Source organism: Lynx canadensis, chromosome D4, assembly GCF_007474595.2.
Source record: "Lynx canadensis isolate LIC74 chromosome D4, mLynCan4.pri.v2, whole genome shotgun sequence".
Taxonomy (NCBI): Eukaryota; Metazoa; Chordata; class Mammalia; order Carnivora; family Felidae; genus Lynx; species Lynx canadensis.
Window position 1 is genome coordinate 62089226 of NC_044315.2, and position 20760 is coordinate 62109985.

A 20760-nucleotide genomic window follows, 5' to 3' on the forward strand; every position below is an offset into this window, starting at 1 on the left:
CAATGTGGGGCCTGAACTCATGAACTGTGAGATCATGACATGAGCCAAAGTCAGATGCTTAACTGTCAGCAGAGTCTGCTTGGGATTGTGTCTCCCTCTCTCTCTGCCCCCCCCCCCCCCCCCCCCGCTTACACGCTCTTTCTTTCTTTCTCTCTCTCTCTCTCTTTTTCTTTCTTTCTTTCTTTCTTTCTTTCTTTCTTTCTTTCTTTCTCTCTCTCTCTCTCTCTCTCTTTCTTTCTCTCTCTCTCTCTCTCTCTCCCTCTCAAAAATAAACATTAAAAAAAAAAAAAGCATGAAAAGAAAAAGTTCCTGCCTTGGTGCAGCCGCTCTGGAAAGCAGTGTGGAGGTTCCTCAGAAAATTAAAAATAGACCTAACCTATGACCCAGCAATAGCACTGCTAGGAATTTACCCAAGGGATACAGGAGTACTGATGCATAGGGGCACTTGTACCCCAATGTTCATAGCAGCACTCTCAACAATAGCCAAATTATGGAAAGAGCCTAAATGTCCATCAACTGATGAATGGATAAAGAAATTGTGGTTTATATACACAATGGAATACTACGTGGCAATGAGAAAAAATGAAATCTGGCCTTTTGTAGCAACGTGGATGGAACTGGAGAGTGTGATGCTAAGTGAAATAAGCCATACAGAGAAAGACAGATACCATATGGTTTCACTCTTATGTGGATCCTGAGAAACTTAACAGGAACCCATGGTGGAGGGGAAGGAAAAAAAAAAAAAAAAAAAAAAAAAGGACGTTAGAGTGGGAGAGAGCCAAAGCATAAGAGACTGTTAAAAAACTGAGAACGAACTGAGGGTTGATGGGGGGTGGGAGGGAGGGGAGGGTGGGTGATGGGTATTGAGGAGGGCACCTTTTGGGATGAGCACTGGGTGTTGTATGGAAACCAATTTGTCAATAAATTTCATATATAAAAAAAATAAATAAATAAAATAAAATAAAAATAAAAAATAAAAAAAAAAAAGAAAAAGTTCCTGCCTTTGAAGAACGGACGCTGCAATGGTTGAGACAACTAAGACAGAATGAACCAGAGCTACAAACACAGTGAGTCTAGTACTATGAGAGAGGAGAACTTCACACCTGCTGGACACACTAAGGAGGGAACACCACTGCAGGCTCACTAGTTCAAGTTAGCAAGATTGGTCGTGTACACAGAAAACCAAGAGGCTTTTACAGAGAATGCTCTGCTGGGAGAAGTGAAATGCAAGACGCTGGACTGTAAGTGAGTCTAACCTAAGTTTCTCAACACTTTCAATATTTATAATCCATAACTACAGTTAATTACACCTCGAAGACAGTCTCAGCCAATTTTAGTGGAACCTTTTAAGTAACAAAAACACACAAAAATCTGAGAGTTTTATTTGCAATGACTACAAATGGTATTTTTGTAGGTTCTAAAACTAACAGAAATCCATTTTTTCCTAAAACTTTATTTCAATTTTATTTATTAATAATTTTGGTATTCACTTTGGCAGAACACATTGCTGGTTATAACTTACTACCTATATGCTTATTCTACTATATTTTAATTAGAAAATTAATTACTTCTCAGGCAAAATACAAACTAGTATTGTAAGTACATAAAGATTAAATATTAACATTTAACCAAAGTCACTAGAACCTTCCATCTAAAGTAGAACATTTTTTTTGAGCATTAAAAAAGGAGAGAGAGAGAGAGAGAGAGAGAGAGAGAGAGAGTGTGTGTGTGTGTGTGTGTGTGTGTGTGTAGAGAAGGGAATGAGACGATTTGTTCCAGAATTCCTATTGAGGTACTTACAGTGCTGATCACAATCAACTCTGGCAAACACTACTTGATTTTCATTTGGATATTCTTCCTTAATGACATTAGAAGCTTCCTCAAAAATTGGATGCAACATTTGGCTGAAACGACACCTATGCACAAAGAAGGATACCAATTAAAACTGAAAAGCAGAAGCAATAAAATCTTATTTCAGTTATCATCTATTGTTATTTAGTGTATGTACAATAAACAGCTTTTGAGACAATCACATAGTTAATTTAGTCATGGACCTGAATGTCATTCATTAAAGATGAAGGCAAGTTTGAACTCAAAGCCTATTCCAATTTAAAGATTTTGGTGTTCTGCAGCTTAAGAAGCTATGTGCTATAATGAAGCACACAGCTAAGGATCTCTCAAAGAGGCCAGAAACAAGTCTGATATAAGCCCTCTAAGATGTATCCACTTGGACTTATAACTATTAAGACTTGGGCATTTAGAGAAGAAATTAGCTTTCTCTAAATAATGAACATATTTTGAGACTACTATACAAAATCCGTAAGATGGTAAGTTTATTTCAAATACTAGACTGATTCGCTTGACTAGGTCAATCAAATCTCATATGCAAGTCAGCATACTAGATACACACGTGGCATGAAAAGGATATATAGTGTATATTAAACTCTTGACCCTCAAAATTAACCCCTGGTTAAAATAGGCTTTCATGTCTATAAACAAATATATTAAGTTCAGGAGCAAAAGTGCTAAATTCCTAAACAAGATTTCTTATTCATGTTTCCTTTGTCGTTTGTTTTGTTCTTACTTTTACAAAGGGACACAAACCCTACAGTATTTCAGAAACTTGTTTCTTCTAATTGACTGTCCCTTAATCAGGCCAACTACTTCACAAACATGCTATAGGTTATTAAAGGGACCTGATAAGAAAGAGAAGAAGAATCAAAATGAGCACACAGCCAGATGGGTTAGAATAGTTATTCTTGTATGAAAAAGGTATTAAGTGTTTGTTAACAACAACAACAAAAAAAAAACAACAAAAAAACTATAACTGCTATTACTATTGCTTCCAGAGCCCTTTTCCACTAAGAGATTTACTTAAATGAAGCTTGTGAACTCTTTAATCCACATGATTAGGTCATACATATGAACTACAATTCAATGCAAGTCTGGTAAAGCCTGTAAAAGGATGCAAATTCTTATACTCCTCCCTATTTCTTTCTGTAGATACCTCCTCTGGCCCACTCACCTGACTTCCTAAGGAGATGTCCTAGAATATAGCAAGGAGACACAATCTGTATCTTCAATCTCTTGCTTTCAAGTTGCTCTTTCCTCTTTTAGCATTCTTAAATCTCTCCCATCTGGGATAGGTGGGTGGGGTCTGTGGACATCAGGGACCGTGTCTTATTTGACTATGTATTCTAGTAAGCATTTCAATATGTCTGTTAAATGATTAAATTGATAGAATGGAGGAACTGGAAAGGCTAGGTCCACAAGTTTGTAGTTTCTTATAGTTTGCTGAAAATATGGTGCTGGAGGGCAGAGGAGGCAAAGGCTGATAGATGGTTTCTTGAAGAACTAGGATATGGCCTAGTAAACAATTACTGGACAGGCTCCTGGCTTAAGGGCAAGGAAAAGGCCTACATTACGGGCTCCTTCTTTCCAGACTGTCCAGTTTGCTGCCCAGTAAGCATTTAAGCACAGGTTCATGCTTAAAACAGGATCAATTTTAATACCAGCAGGTGGAAGGGAAGGATGAAATAAAAGTCAATCAACAATATTATACCTTCATCCACATGTATCCAATTCACATGGAAAGTTACATTTATAAAAGTAACATAACAAAAGCAACAGATCTATTACAAAGGCCTTACGGGTCATCTGAATCCAATCTTCAATCTAGTGCTTAGAATCAACCCTTTACAAATCAACTGAATGGGTAAGAGTCCTCGCAGGGACAATTTGGGGGTACTTACTAGTATGACCTAGTAGGGGGAAAAATAAGCTTTGGAGTCAGACATACCTGAGTTTAAATCCCAGTTCCACCACTTACTAGCCGTATGACCTTTCTCAATTTCCTCAACCTAAAATGGAAATTATAATACCTACCTGCAAGGTAGTTCTTAGCATTAAAAACAATGTATATAAAAAGACCGGCACAAAACAGCATTATCAGGGACCTACTATGGTTCATTACCCTCCGAGGCATATCCATATTTTTAGGCAGCTCTATCAGAGAATTCTTCCTTAAACTGTGCCACATTAATAACTTCCAGACAGAACTCAGAATGGAGTCTGTGAGACCATATAATATAAATCTATGTCCTGTGGCCAATTGCCCAAGTTTTTTTCAATTGAATAAAGAGTACTAATTCATGAACAACTCAAGGTATTCTTTGGGTAATATGTTTTCCCAAATAACTGCAATTAGCCCACATTTCCAATTCAGTTTCTAGGACAAGGTCAATGACACGTTTTATTTCCCTTTCTTACAACACACAAAATACCTCAAATAAGAGAAATGCGTTCTAGTTTTAACTCTGCCACAACTCTGTCAGGTAACCCTGGGAAGACACTTTGCTCCTCTGGGTCTCAGTTTCATTGCTAAAGTGGATTGGACTAGATAATCGTATACCAAATTTTACAGCTATTGCTACATGTGGACAATCCTAATTTACCTTGGAAAATGCTACCTTGGTTATGCATTTTTATAAATGGCATTTTCTGTGTATATCTTCAACATTTTACTGAAGTTCTTTAAATAACTACACTATATGTTATTCACTCAGTAAATATCTATTATGTACTTATTATCTGCCAAGTATTATGCAGAGAGCCTGGGGACGAATACTGAGAAAAGACAGATACAGTAACTTAAAGCTAAGGCTGTAGTAGGTGCCACCAAATAAACTACAGCATACAAGTGTTCCCAATGAGGTGAGCATGTAGTATTATGGAAAGACATAAAAAAGGGTTGGGATAAGGGTAGGAATATCGATCTAGGAAGGTGACCTGGAGAAAGTGGCATTTAATCTAAGACTCGAAAGATAATACTTAAATTAAATGAGAGAAGAGTGACCCATCTAGGCAGAGAAAATACCATGACTAAAGGTCCAGTGACTAAAGAATATAGAATATTACGGAAACTGAAAGACGTTCAGTATAACGGGTACAGAATGTGGGAGCGGAGAGAGGCAAGATATACAGATGTAGAGGTAGGAAGGGAGCAGGTCATTGGGGGCTTTCTAGGTCAAGGTAAAGGACTTTAGACCTAGAGTTAATGGAACATCATTTACAGGTTTTAAGATGAAGTGTAACCTTATTCAGTGTGTACTTTAGGAAAGACCACTCTGGCTTACTTTTTAGAGAACAGAATGGACACACGTAGGACCTGAGGCACAGAAAACAAATTAGGAGACTGTCACAGGAATCTGGGTAAACTGGACTGTGGCCTTAAGTAGGGCAGTGGCAACCAGTAGGCAGTAATAAGCGTAAAAGGGTCAAATAAAATACAGATGGCCTAGGAATAAAGATTATGTGAGTGTTTCAAACCTCTCTGGCTCAAGCTCTCCACTTGACATATTCTTTAACATCTACTACATAGTATGCCCTGGTTTTAAATGCCACAAATGCTGAGTAAGACATTATTTCCATCCTCAATGTTTCTTCCTGGCGCACAAATATAAAAAACAAAATAATGTAGTAAGAAAAAAAAAGTGGTGTCCAGTACTACATAAACACAAAAGACAAGAATCTGATTTAGACAGGGGGCAGAATAAAGGCTTCCTAGAAGTAGTAGATGATACATGTTTAAAAAGTGTCAACATGATTTTTCCTTCTAAACTTGCCACACCCACACCCTCACCTCCAAACACCGCCCTACAGGAAAAATACAGAACTGCAGTACTGTGTGTTGGGGGGGCAGGGTGTGACAGAGAGAAAGAGAGAAAAGGAGGGAGGGATTTAAGTTTTTGCTACTACTTTTAAGATGTGGGATAATGGAATCAGATATATTTTTCTCTTAAAATACAAACGATCAGCAAATTAAGCTGTTCCCTTTGTGAATGAACCTTAATTGACTTTGTGTATGCAATACTATCTCACATATGAAAAAGGCTTCCCCACTCACCCCTTTCTAGCAAAGAAAAATACACCCGTAGCAAGATGAAAGAAAAAAACTAAAAGATGCAACTTCATTACCCCTCCCCCCACAAAAAACAAAAATAAGATTATTACTTACCAGTCAGCATAAAAATTTACTAAAGCAACATCAGCATTGTCTGAAATTGAAAAACAAAACCAAACAACCTAAGTTAATTATGTCTTTGTAACTGACATAATCCAAGATTTGGTTTTCCTCATGGTCTTCTTCCCATTTATGTAAAGGCCCACTAAAAATACACAGTAACAATTAAGAAACCCGCACACGGGGTCATGGATAGGTTACATAATTTGTGGGAATCCCTGATCCTTTTCTCTATATTCTCCATCTTTATACCTTCACTGAATGAATATAAAGCAAAAGAAGAATCAAACCCAGATCAGGCCAAGTAAGCCACTAACTCATTAAAAGTGAAACGGAGGGGCACCTGGGTGACTCAGTCAGTTAAGTGGCCAACTTCGGCTCAGGTCATGATCTCACAGTTCGTGGGTTCGAGCCCCACATCGGGCTCTGTACTGACAGCTCAGAACTTGGAGCCTGCTTCGGATTCTGTAACCCCTCTCTCTCTGCCCCTCCCCCACTTGTGCTCTGTCTCTCTGTCTCTTCATCTGTCTCTCTCTCTCCCTCCCTCCCTCCCTCTCAAAAATAAATAAACATTTAAAAAAGTGAAGTGGAATGATCTGGGCTTTAACAATCTAGTTTTTGATCTCCCATATACATGAATAAACCAAGAAGTGACTCTGCAAGAAAATTCTATTTCACAGAAAAGACCTGTGTAACTAAGCTATGTGTAAAGAAAGCTCTTGTACAGCTCAGATGTCCCACCTAGTTGCAACACGAAATCTACAACCAATAAAGTTGCAAAACATGTACATGTTCTATTTCCAATCCATTTAACAGCTCTTCTCTGTTGCCAAAATAACTTAGTATCATCTGCATATGAGGATGTGAAGACAGGAGACTAAACGTACTACAGAGAAACTCAGATAAATTCACTGACTCACAAAAATAAAAGTTATTCTAGAATTTGAAAAATGAAAGGAGAATTTTTTGTAAGTTCCAATTCTCTTCTTCCTTTTTTACCTTCAAAGCACTTTTTATCCACTTGCTTCTTCATCTAAAGCAGTGGTTCACAAACTGCACTCCCTGGACCAGAAGCACCTGCAGCATGTAGAAACTTACAGAAATGCAAATTCTCAGGTGGGGTCGAGCAGTTTCTATTAGAAACTTGGAGCCAGGCCTAGCAGTCCGGATATTATTAAGTCCTCCAGGTAACTCATGCATGCTAAAGGTTACAGACCATTGCTCTAAAGAGATCCCACAGTGTAGGAATAGACATTTTGGCATTTAAAACCAGTTCCAAGAACAAAAAACAGCATATGAGGCTCAAGAATAACTCTTTTCACTTTTATTATTTTTGGTTTTGTTCTGCTTAAACCAGTGGAGGGCTTTTAAAAATAAGAAGGTAGGAATCATTTATGCATTGTACATTTTCTTAAATCTCCTAAATTGTGATTTTTCCATCAACCATGTGTTCACCTTCCCTCTACTACTTTTAAAAACAGAAATCTTTTCCCTGCAAGTTAATTGTATCCACAATCACACTGTCAGCAAACAAGCAGTCAGTAAAACACTTAACTTAATTGGAGCAATGACAATAAAAGATATCAGAGTCAGTGAATTAGTCAAAAGTTAAAAAAGACAAAAGATGTCTAGACTGTGTCCTAAGACCACAAACTTTTAGTACTGCACAGTGGAGACTCCTGGCCTCTAATCTAAGTAGGCTCTAGCAAAATACGAATTGTTAAGGTGGCATTTATGACAAGACAAAGAAATAAAATGAGATTAAAGTTTATTTGTAACACATAAAGGAGACATACACATTTTAAGAAATTTTACTGAAAATCAAAACCAAAAGTGTTTTGTTAATTCAGTAAACCATGGAAATAATCATAATGCCAGCTCCTCAAACTGTTCTAGTAATTGGGATTTAACTTTGTTTTTGTATATAAACTAACTCTTTATAAAGAAGAAAAGTGTACTTTAAAAATATCAAGGTACTTACTTAAAATGTCATCTATATTTTCTGTATCAAGACTTGTTATTTCAGTTGTTACAGGAGTAAAAACCCAAGTTACCTGGAAATTTTAAAAATGTGAAATTAATAAATGTTTCCACAAAAGGTAAATATTGCAGAAAGTCTAATAAAAAGAAAATTTATGCATAAAGTTGGTTCCACTTGTTATTTACAAAATCATCGATCAATTGGTTTTAATTTTTATTATCTTTATTTTTATTTTAACCCTTCACTAGATCAGTGAAACAGGGGAAATACTAACTTCTTAAGCCTAGAAACTGATCAAATAAATAAGACTTCCTATACATCCAAAAACACAAAAGCAATTGTTTCTAAACAATTGAGAAATTAAGAATTTTTTCATTCTCTTAAATTAATATTTCAAGAACTTTATGGAGCAACAAGAAAAAAATGTACTGGCTTACTATCAATTTTGAAAGAATACAAACTAAAGCTAAGTTTGCTGACTCTATCCCTACCATGTTTCTAAGATAAAACAAAATGATAAAGATAAGAATTCAAGAAAGACTTTTAAGTTGTGAACCAGAAGCCTTTCTTGCCTCATCTCACATACTGGTGATAACAATGTGTCAAGGGACAGGCTATTAAAAGAGAGTAAGAATTTTCTGCTTCCAAAACATTAAACCAAATTTCAAGTTTATCAAAGACAGTATTAGCTTGCCATCTGCAAAATAAATACAAGATTCAACTTTAAACTAGCAACTGTTCACTTAGTTTAAAAGGCAGTACACTTAGTGTATTTTATTTTTAGGTTCCATCTTTAATACACCTTGTGTTTAAGGAAATCCATTCACTGAACCACAGCTATTGAATGACAACTAATGTCAGGGGTCCTGGTAAGGCACTGATGGCTACTCCCCTGCCCACCCATTTCACAGACGCTGTAGTAATCACCACAGTTACCACTCGAAAAATTTTTACTTCACCAACAATTCAATTTCTGAATGGTACAAAGAGCCATGTTGATGCTGATATGCAAACAAGCCCAGATAATTATCTGAAATATCTCTATACATTCATTATTTTCTTAGAAAAAGCCAAACAGCACTAGCCTTATTCTCAAGTTACCAAAACTGAGTAGCCAACAGTAGACTACTATTTCTGCTAGCAACCAATAAATTATACTCTACTAAAAGTAAGCTACGTAAGTTAAAACCGCTGAATGTTTGACATATATAACTACTTGCATCATTTTTAACACCTTAAAAATTAACTAGAGGCGTGCCTGGGTACCTCAATCAGTTGAGTGATCTCACGGTTTGTGAGATTGAGCCCCACGTTGGGTTCTGCGCTGACAGCACGGGGCCTGCTTAAGATTCTCCCTATTTCTCTGCTCCTCCCCTACTCTCACTCTCTCTGTCGCTCTCAAAAATAAAGTTAAAAAAAAAAAAAAGGAGTGGGAAGAAGGAAGTTTTACTAGGCAAAAAAAAAAAAAAAAAAAAAAGTGGGTTGGTCATTGAAAGTCACTTTCCTTTTGGGGATGGCAGAAGTCTATTAGGCATATTACCTAACTAGTGCTGATCAGGTATTTCTTGGCTGACTAGTTTAAAATTCCATTTCTGGGAGAGCTAAAACTGTAATTAAGTCTTAGTTTGGTAGCATGGGGCTTAGCATAAGTAACTCCATTTGAGCCTGTTTTGTGTTTAAGAAATCCAGATATACTGATACAAGATTTTAGAGTGAATTGTGTGTTGAAGAAAAATTCAAGAAGGTGAAGCAAAAATATACAATTAAGCAACAAAGTTGGTCTTTATCAAAGTCATCATTAAATAACTTGACATTTATGAAGTATCTACTAGGTACCAAGGGCACAAATGCATAAGGCATGGTATGCTCTACCATCAGGAGCTCTCAAAATTGTGGTAGTAAGGAGGGGAGAAAAATGTTAAATACAGATAACAGTCTTCAGTTGTATGATCTAAGTAACCCCATTTTTGAAGAGTTACTTATCCATCAAAGTACGTTTATAAAGAAGTATATTCTAAATTTAACTGCTTTCTACTTTGAAATATTTACATGGCAAAAGTATTTAAATGCCAGATAATACAAAAATCGAGGCAACACTCAACCTGGCTGCGTTAAATACCTGTTACTTTAGAAACATGGCACCAATAACCATGCAACTGATAAGCCACATTCAGCTAGCAGCTGTGTTTAAAAGGGCCCAAAGCAAGAAAACAGTCTCTGACCCAATCATCTCTGCACCCTGTAGGGTGTAAAGGAGGTGTTTTATCATTAACATTTTTATTAATATGCAGTGTCAAGGAAAAGACAGGCTGTTTATTTGAATTGTTAGCAAGCTCCACTAGTCTGACAAATTGTTTCTTTTCATGTGAGCCCTAAGCCTAAACAGAATTCTTCCAGGGAAACATCTTCATGTGTCAAATTCTATAGTGCTTAAGTAAAATAAAGACAAGTAGCTCTAAACCAGGAAGAGAGGAGGGTAATCATTCATCTAAAAGTTAAGACTTGAAGTAAACTTTTAAATGTATTTTCTTTCAAAGAAACGGCAAAAACCTACAAAGACATTTTGAATATGGAAGATCTTAACAGACATGGAGAATATGACCCTCTAATGATGAAATATTTAGACAACATATGTAAATACACAGACATAAACTTAGGAAATATTTTACAAGTTGGTCATTCTCTTCAGTTCATTACCTCTTTTTCTTGCCAACAGAGAAGAATCTCCAATCATCTAGAAGTCACTACATAACTCCATCCACATGCAATAAGTACCAAATATTAAACATTTCACTCTCAGATGTGTCTAGTGACATGATCTTATTACATAAAAGGCCCATCGGTAAAAAATGGTATTGCACCTTAATTCATCAAAAAAAAAAAAAAAAAAAAAAAAGGGTGATAGGCTACCTTTAAATAGAAGCTTCTTCAACAAGTAAAGAGTATTTTCTACCCTTAGCAGGTTTTTTTTTTTATAATTTTTTTCAACGTTTTTTTATTTATTTTTGGGACAGAGAGAGACAGAGCATGAACGGGGGAGGGGCAGAGAGAGAGGGAGACACAGAATCGGAAACAGGCTCCAGGCTCTGAGCCATCAGCCCAGAGCCTGACGCGGGGCTCGAACTCACGGACCGCGAGATCGTGACCTGGCTGAAGTCGGACGCTTAACCGACTGCGCCACCCAGGCGCCCCAACCCTTAGCAGGTTTTTTTTTTTTTTTTTTTAATTTTTTTTTTTTTCAACGTTTATTTATTTTTGGGACAGAGAGAGACAGAGCATGAATGGGGGAGGGGCAGAGAGAGAGGGAGATACAGAATCGGAAACAGGCTCCAGGCTCTGAGCCATCAGCCCGGAGCCTGATGCGGGGCTCGAACTCACGGACCGCGAGATCGTGACCTGGCTGAAGTCGGACGCTTAACCGACTGCGCCACCCAGGCGCCCCAACCCTTAGCAGGTTTTTAAGAGGTGTCTGGGTGGCACAGTTGGTTAAGCGTCCGACTCTTGATTTCGGTGCAGGTCAGGATCTCACCGTGAGATAGAGCCCCATGCCCGGCTCTGTGCTGACAGCATGGAGCCTGCTTGAGATTCTCTCTCTCTCCCTATCTCTCTGCCCGACTTGTGCTCTTTCTCTCAAAATAAATAAACTTAAAAAAAAAAAAAAAAGGTTTCTAAAAGTTAAGAAATCCTTGGGAATTAAAAAGCTTTCCTTTCCTGGGGCACCTGGGTGGCTCAGTTGGTTAAGTGTCCAACTTCAGCTCAGGTCATGATCTCACAGCTTGTGAGTTCGAGCCCCACACCCAGCTCTGTGCTGACAGCTCAGAGCCTGGAGCCTGTTTTTGAATCCATGTCTACTGCTCCCTTTGCCCCTCCCCGCCCAGCACTCTGTCTCTGTCTCTCAAAAATAAACATTAAAGAAGATTTAAAAAAGAAAAAAAAAAGCATTCCTTTTCTTCAATTTCCCTGTGTCCTCCATGACCACGTAACTGGCTAGTGATGCCAGTGTGCCAGCTGTTATTTCCATAGCATTTCTGAAGCCACCCAGCAGTCAGTTGCTTTTCCCCAAGCACACCCCACAATTTTTCTGCTTCCTCTTCTTTGCATACATAGTTTCCTCTACCTGGAAAGTTCTCTTCTCCACTACTGCAGAATCAATCCTTCAAAGACTGACTTCCTCTTCCATGAATAGCTGTCTGATTCTCCTGGTAAAAAATAACTTTCCTTTTCGGGGTACCTTGGTGATTCAGTAGAGTGAGCGTCTGACTTTGGCTCAGGTCATGATCTCGCGGCTTGTGAATGTGAGCCCCTCACTGGGCTAGCTGCTGTCAGTGCAGAGCCCGCTTTGGATCTTCTGTCTCCCTCTCTCCCTGCCCCTCCCCTGCTTGCACTCTCTCTCAAAATTAAATAAATTAAAAAATAAAATAAACTTAAAAAAAAAACTTTCCTTTCTCAAAAGTTTCACCCATTCCATGGGGTGGGGATAGAAAAAGGAGAGATGCATGCTAGTGGAAATTAAAACCTTCTCTGGATTAGATATCAGGTTGAAACAAGATACAATAAAAGATTGGTTACATGGCAAAAGATAGTTTTTTAGAAATAAATTTTGTGAAGATATTTTTATTAAGCACTCTCAGTGTTAAGTAAAATTTTAATTGTTAAAATATTAAGGTAAATATATGCATAACACTAGTGCAGACAAAATGTTCTAGCGCTCACTGCTAAACCCAGTACTGTTCCTCTTTTGAGAAAACATTAACTGAACAAGACGCTAATCCCACAGGATCTTCTTCAGAAGTATGAGCTAACATCAGTAATAACATATATTGGAAGTGAATTATTAAAGCTTCTCTGTTCATAATTATACAAATATAAATTACCAATTTTTCCTTATACATGAAGACCATTTGAGTGGCTACTGTTCAAATATATCCTTAAAGGGAATACTATGGCACTCCCTAAATCGAGCATTTCCCTTCAATCTAATCTGCCCACAGAGGCCAGACTCCTCCTTCCAAAAGCTGCTTTGCATATATCAAACCCTCTGCCAAAAGAATACAAGAACAAAACCAACCAAACAAAAAAACCTCCAAGGGTTTTTCTCTGCCTACAGTATAAAAGCCTAAACCTTGAACCTGGCATTTAGGACCATCCACAAACTTGCTTTCCTAAATAACATCCTACTGCTCCCCATTCATATCCCACCCTCCAACTAACAGGAATGTTCTAGTTGGCCATATACTCTCGCTTGCTTGAGACAAACCCAGTTTATGCCTAGTTGCTGTGGAATATCACTAACAGCACAATTCCTTTCAAGTGGGTCCCAGTTTGGGCAATAAATTATATGGTCACCATACTGGCAGGAGACCTTTGGCAGTGGAAAGGAATTATAACAAGCTCCTCGCAAATCCCAAATTATTAATAAGTATGTAATGTCTTCCCACACGAAATACAGTAAAAGGAAATAAGAGAAAAGAATAAAGATGGATGCAGATACGAATGCTGCTGAACCAATTACTAACCTCACCCACGGACTTGATATACGAGGCTCTTCACAAGGAAATAAAATCAGTAGCTCAGGAAAACCCTTCAATGGTCACTCACAAACGGACAATACAAATCCTGAAGTTATGAATCCAAAATGCAAGGGGTCTATAGTACATGCAATTACTAAAATGTGTCTCCTTATTCTCTTTCATCCATACTTTCCTTGTGCAATTTCTTCTTACAATGTCCTGCCTGGAACAGCTAGGAAGGGCTATCTAGTTCTCAAGACCTAATTCAAAAGCTATCTTTTCTATGAGGGCTTTCCTGATGATCCCAGAACCCAGTGATTCATTTCTCTTCTGAACCCACAGAGCACTTTCTGGAGGGTGTTAACAGATTATTATTCACACTGATTACTTATGCTATCATACCTCCTTCAGGAGACTGAGTACCTTGAAAAAGAGACTGCACCTTATTCAATTTTGTATACCACAGATCCATTTACTACGACACCCTATTTGTATACAGTGAGTACTCAAATACATACAAAGTGAATGAGAAGATAGATGATGTTAATACACTAAGAATTTAGAGGGAGGGTGCTGGAGGTGAGAAATGAGGGAAAGAAGTTCAGAAATGGGAACAGCCAACATTTTTAACATGTTTGAGGATAATAAGGTTATCAAATAAGAATGAAGCCTATTAAAATTTGTTTTTAATTATGTAATGGTGAAGAGCACACTACTAGGTAATTATTTAGAGCCAAATTTAGAGTGAACCTCAGAAGTGATCTTCCTGCCTCCTGCAGAAAGCCCTCTGCATCACTAAGTGCTGTCCTGAGTTCCTAGGCATACCTTCTTCAGGTTCCCCTACAGGTATACTCTGATGTGATTTCTAGACACTTCAGCACATAGCACTTCAGCACCCTCATTTAAGAATAGCAAGGGCACCTGGGTGGCTTAGTTGGTTAAGTGTCCGACTCTTGATTTCAGCTCAGGTCATGATCTGACAGTTCATGAGATCGAGCCCTGCCTTGGGCTCTGCGCTGACAGCATGGAGCCTGCTTGGGATTCTCTCTGTCCCTCTCCTCGCCCTCCCCAACTCATGCTTGCACGCATGAACACTCTCTCTCTCAAAAATAAACAAGAATAGCCATGTTACATTAGTGGATAAACTTCTAATATTTCTTATATTGTCTTATTTTAGGACCAGAATCTAATAAACTATCAGGCAGAAGAGGGGATTGGGTATTATTTCTGTTAGCAAGATTTATAGTCACAAAGCATTTGCTAGGCTTTGCCTTAAATGTTTTATTACCATAATTTGATGAGTTTAGAAAACAAGAAGTGTTTCTTTTAAAGCTGAATACCTTAAAACCCTGCTATTCAAATAGTTCCTGAACCAGGAGCACTGGCATCAGTTGGGAGCTTGTGAGAAATGCAGACTATGAGGCCCCAGACTTACTGAATCAGAATCTCCACTTTAACAAGATCCCCAAGTGATTCCTATGCACAAAGTTTAAGAAGCACAGCTTTAAAAAAAATTTTTTTTAATGTTTATTTTATTTTTGAGGGGGGAGGGTGGGAGGGAGTGAGCGGGGGAGGGGCAGAGAGAGAGACATACACAGAATCCGAAGCAGGCTCCAGGCTCTGAGCTGTCAGCACAGAGCCCAATGCGGGGTTCAAACTCACAAACTACGAGACCATGACCTGAGCTGAAGTTGGACAAAGCAGCACTGCTTTAGAGAGCAAAGGCTCCAACTCTCCAAGCAAGTATGTAAACCCATTTTAAACTCTGTACAATGTTTATGGTCCTCAAATATGAACACAAGAACAAGTAAGACTCATTTGTGAAAAGTCTGTATTGACATGCAAATTACTGTGATTTTAGAAAAATGTGGAATCTGTAATCTTATTAGAAATTTACAAAGATGTTAATTTTTTAAAGTGCCTTCTGCTTGAATAGAGATTTCTGCATGAAAATTACTGGCATAAAATGGAAGCTTTAATAGAGAATGTTTCCTTCCATGTGGCATTACTGTTCTCAATTGACATTACATCTGCTAGGCATTCTGCAGTAATAGCTCAGTGTATTTTTGCTAAATCTTTCATTTTCCTGCCTTTCTGTTAGGAGACTCTCAAAGCCCTTTACACACTATGTCTCTCCTATAGCAAGAAATAAGTAATGTACGAGGCAACAGCTCTCTTCCATTCTAATCCAAATTGACAAACCAGCCTACTACCTGAAGTCCTGATGCTATGGGACCCAGGCTGCTTCTCCTCCCTGGGGCCACTTCTCTGACTCTCAGTTTTGCATTAAGCTGGCAGGCAACAGAAGCATAGAGATTTTTCAGTCGGCTGCAAGGAGCTAAGAGATATGAAAGGTCCCCAGAGAGAAAAGACTGAGGCTGACAAGCACTGTAAGAGCCTTGAAGCTGTGTATCAATTGAGGCACATCTCACTGTTAGTATTCCCAGAAGCATTATAATGAACTAGAAGTTCAAAGAGAGGGGAAAAATAGAACTAAGTATAGAATAACCCTGGCAAGCTACTTTAACCCTCAACTGCTCAGTGATACAACCTTTGGCCAAATGACACAAATTTTGGACAAGTCAGAACCAGTCTGCTTTTATAAAGAAACATTAGAAAAATTATACCACTCCTCATTAAATAAGTCAAAATATGGTGGGTGCAGACATGTTTGGGAAAATAAATTCTATACCCAAAGAATAATTCAAATGTAGGTAGGTAATATAATCCCTAAACTCAAATTCTGCCAGTAGAAACAACGATAGAAAATAAAAATATAGGGCGCCTGGGTGGCGCAGTCGGTTAAGCGTCCGACTTCAGCCAGGTCACGATCTCGCGGTCCGTGGGTTCGAGCCCCGCGTCAGGCTCTGGGCTGATGGCTCAGAGCCTGGAGCCTGTTTCCGATTCTGTGTCTCCTTCTCTCTCTGCCCCTCCCCCATTCATGCTCTGTCTCTCTCTGTCCCAAAAATAAATAAACATTGAAAAAAAAAAAAATTAATAAAAAAAAAGAAAATAAAAATATATTGTTGCAATTCGTATTTTTTCTTGCACATTAGTTACTTGATCAAGCATGGGTTTCCATTAAAACTGATGTCATTTCGGGGCGCCTGGGTGGCTCAGTCGGTTAAGCGTCCGACTTTGGCTCAGGTCATGATCTCGTGGTCTGTGAGTTCGAGCCCCACGTTGGGCTCTGTGCTGACAGCTCAGAGCCTGGAGGTGCTTCAGATTCTGTGTCTCCCTCTCTCTGACCCTCCCCCGTTCATGCTCTGTCTCTCTGTGTCTCAAAAATAAATAAACATTAAAAAAAAAAAAAAAAAACCTGATGTCATTTCACAATGTACTACAAAGCTTCACTAATCAAAACAGTATGGTACTGACACAAAAATAGACATAAATCAATGGAACAGAATAGAGAGCTGAGAAATAAACCCACAAGTACATGGCCAATTAACCTATGACTAAGGGGACAAGAGTATACAATGGGGAAAAGACAGTCTCTCCAATAAATGGTGCTGGGAAAATTGGACAGCTACATGCAAAATAATGAGATTGAACCACTTTCTTACAATATACACAAAAATAAACTCAAAATGGATTAAAGACCTAAATGTGAGACCCAAAACCATAAAACTCCTAGAAGAGAGCACAGGCAGTAATTTCTCACACTGGCCTTTGCAACATTTTTCCCTAAGGCAAGGGAAACAAAAACAAACTATTGGGACTACATCAAAATAAAAAGCTTATGCACAGGGAAGGAAACGGTCAACAAAACAAAAGGCAACCTACTAAATAGGAGAAGATATTTAAAAATTATGTATCTGGACAGGGGTTAATATCCAAAATATATAAAGAATTTATACAACTCAACACCAAAAAGAAACAAACAAAAACAAACAAAAAAACACCCACAAACAGAACAAACCAACACCAAATAATCTGATTAAAAATGGTCAGGGGTGCCTGGGTGGCTCAGTCAGTCAAATGTTCAACTCTTGACTGCAGCTCAAAAGAAAAGGGCAGAGGACCTGAACAGACATTTTCCAAAAGACATATGAAAAGATGCTCACTATCACTAATGATCAGGAAAATGCAAATCAAAACAATGAGATATCTCCGCATACTGTCAGAATGCCTAAAATAAAAAAGACAAGAAATAACAAGTACTTGTGAGGATGTGGATAAAAAGGAACCCTCGTGCACTGTTGGTGAGCATGTATGCTGCTGGGGTCCCCGTAGAACACAGTATGGAGTTGCCTCAAAAATTAAAAGCAGAAATGCTGTATGATCCATTAGTTTCACTACCGGGTATTTACCCAAAGAAAACAAAACACCAATTCAGGGGCGCCTGGGTGGCTCGGTCAGTTGGGCGGCCGACTTCGGCTCAGGTCATGATCTCGCGGTCCGTGAGTTTGAGCCCCGCGTCGGGCTCTGGGCTGACAGCTCAGAGCCTGGAGCCTGTTTCAGATTCCATGTCTCCCTCTCACTCTGCCCCTCCCCTGTTCATGCTCTGTCTCTCTCTGTCTCAAAGATAAATAAACGTTAAAAAAAAAAATTTTTAAAAAAAACACCAATTCAAAAAAATATATGCATTTCTATGTTTATTGCAGCATTATTTACAATAGCCATGATACTGAAGCAACCCAAGTGTCCATCCATAGATGAAGGAATAAAGAAGGTACAGTACGTGTACACACACACACACACACAACGGAACATTACTCAGCTATTAAAAAAAAAAAAAAAAGATGAGATCTTGCCATTTGTGACAACATGGATGAACCTAGAAGGTATTATGTTAAGTGACATAAGTCAGAGAAAGATAAGTATCATGTGACTTCACTTATATGTGGAACCTAAAGATCAAAACAAATAAAAAGCAGAAACAGACCCATAAATATAGAGAACTGATGGTTATCATCAGAGACGGGGTAGGTGGATGGGGGAAATGGGTGAAGGAGAGTGGGAGCTACACAGCTTCCAGTTATGGAATGAGAATGTCGCAGAAGAGGCGCAGCATAGGGAGCACAGTCAACGGCACTGGAATCGCGTTGTATAGTAACAGGTAGTGGCTACACTTGTGGTGAACACAGCATAATGTATGAACTTTTCCCACCACTATGTTGTACCCCTGAAACTAATGTAACATTTTATGTCAACTATACTAAAAGAAAAAAAAATGGGGGTGCTGACAGTGCAGAGCCTCCCTGGGATTCTCTCTCTCTGTCCCTCCCCTACTCTATCAACATAAATAAATAAACATTTTTAAAAAATTGATGGGGTGCCTTGGTGGCTCAGTTGGTTAAGTGTCCAACTCTTGATTTTGGCTCGGGTCATGGTCTCGCAGTTTCGGGAGCTCGAGCCTCGCACTGACCGCACGGAGCCTGCTGGATGGAGCTTCTCCCTTTGTCTCTGCCCCTCCCCCACTCGCACTCTCTAAACAAACAAACAAACAAACAATAAATAAATAATTAAAAAGTCGATGTCATCTGTGTGTTTGGTTCCCCACTGTATTCTAAAAACGGGATGAGAGCCCAATACAAGACGATATGTTAACTGTACTGGAATTAAAACAAAAAACAAAAAAAGGAAGGGGATCAACTAATTTACCTAGAATAGACAATGTAGTAGTCTGACCTTCATGGAAAAGTCCAAAGCTTTTCAGAAATGGGATTGATCTTCTCAATGTGTGGAAAGGGTTTTTCTCTTAAAATCATCCCATACCCCTCCTCTAAAACCTAAAATTCTAGCAATGGTGGTACTAACAAAGCATGGGAATTGGGAGAATAGTTAAGATGAGAATTGTCTTCTTTTTCTGTACACAGTCTGGAACCAGAGGCGGGGGGTGGGGGAGAAGGAGGGAGGGTGGTGTGAGACAACATCCCATTCATCACTGTCTCCAGAACAAATACTTGCAAATATATGCCGAGAGAAAATTATGACTACTCTTCTTGTGCTACATTGTAATTCTCACGCAGGATGCCTCAGGAAACCAAGTTCCCTTAATGGAATCTACATACATGTTGGTACATATATTTTTTTGTTAGATCATTCACTCCATAAATATTTCACTGAGTCATCTACTGTATACATGCTAGGCACCATACTAGGCACTAGGGATAGGGTTGTGAATAACATTATATATATACATATATATACAAACATCTAGCAAGATCATCAAACTTAAATTCTCTTTCACATTGAAAAAAGAGAAAGAGAAGATTCTCTCTGTCTGAAGTATTTTAATTGAAAAGTCATCCATAGTTCCTGGCAAAGTCATTCTCAAAAGACAACTGCTGGGCACCAAACAATGAGAATTACACAGTATGTCATAGGCTCTTTTTGCTTAGGCTTTCGAGAAGCTTTGAGTTAATCTTAATGCAGACAACTACACTGACACTGTTACTGAACAATCTTAACATTACCAAAAGTGGAACGACCAGATATTCATGCTTCTTTATAGGATACAATAGGAAATAAAAAGCACCACTTACGAAGTATTAACCCAAAAAACTGAACCTGACCTCAATCTCATCAAGCCCAAGAACTAGTACAAGGAAACAATGAATACAGAGTAAAACACAAAATGACACCATGGGGATCCAAGAAGCCATGTCAAGAGATAGGAAATTTTAAGGGCACCAGAGTGACTCAGGCAGTTAAGCGTCTCACATTCTTGATCTCAACTCAGGTCTTAATCTCAGGATTGTGAGTTCAAGCCCCATGCTGGGCTCCACGCTGGGCATGAAGCCTACTTAAAAAAAGAGAGAGAGAGGAAATTTTATAGGAAAAATGACAGCTTATCTTCACCGGGGCTCCCCCCAAAGCAGATCCCGAGACAAGTAGTCCAATACAAGCAGTTTATTTGGAAGAAAAAGGAAGTACCCATAAAGAAATGGGGAAGAAGGATGGGGAAGATAGCCACTATACAACATACTACAGTGAACTAAATGCCAATGTTTTTACTTTTTAAACAAATTTCAAGGTTTATACCATATAGGCCTTGATATATCCTAAACTGTATAATTTAAATCCTTTAACTGTCTTATTTACCAATTTCTGCTGGTGGCATATTTATTTCTAAACTGCACAAAGTGAAGAAAATGCCTCCTATATACATCAAACAATGTCTGTATTTCACTACTAAACATATGACCCTGACCCTTCTTGGTGAGTCAACAACCTTCAATGAAGAACTGTTCTTTGGTAAAACCTTCAGTTTCTTGTTTTCCATATTTACTAGTTCTGGA

The 20760-nt window shown here is 38.5% G+C and overlaps 1 protein-coding gene across 1 annotated transcript in view; it reads right to left on the reverse strand.

Moving 5' to 3' along the window:
- The window catches only part of ERP44 (endoplasmic reticulum protein 44), a 96088-nt gene that overhangs the window by 49470 nt on the left and 25858 nt on the right, over positions 1-20760 (reverse strand). The window contains exons 2-4 of the mRNA XM_030294437.1: positions 8004-8076; positions 6017-6056; positions 1801-1916 (exon numbers count right to left, since the gene is read on the reverse strand). Coding sequence (XP_030150297.1) covers positions 1801-1916; positions 6017-6056; positions 8004-8076 — 229 coding nt within the window. The remainder of the gene's footprint in view (positions 1-1800; positions 1917-6016; positions 6057-8003; positions 8077-20760) is intronic.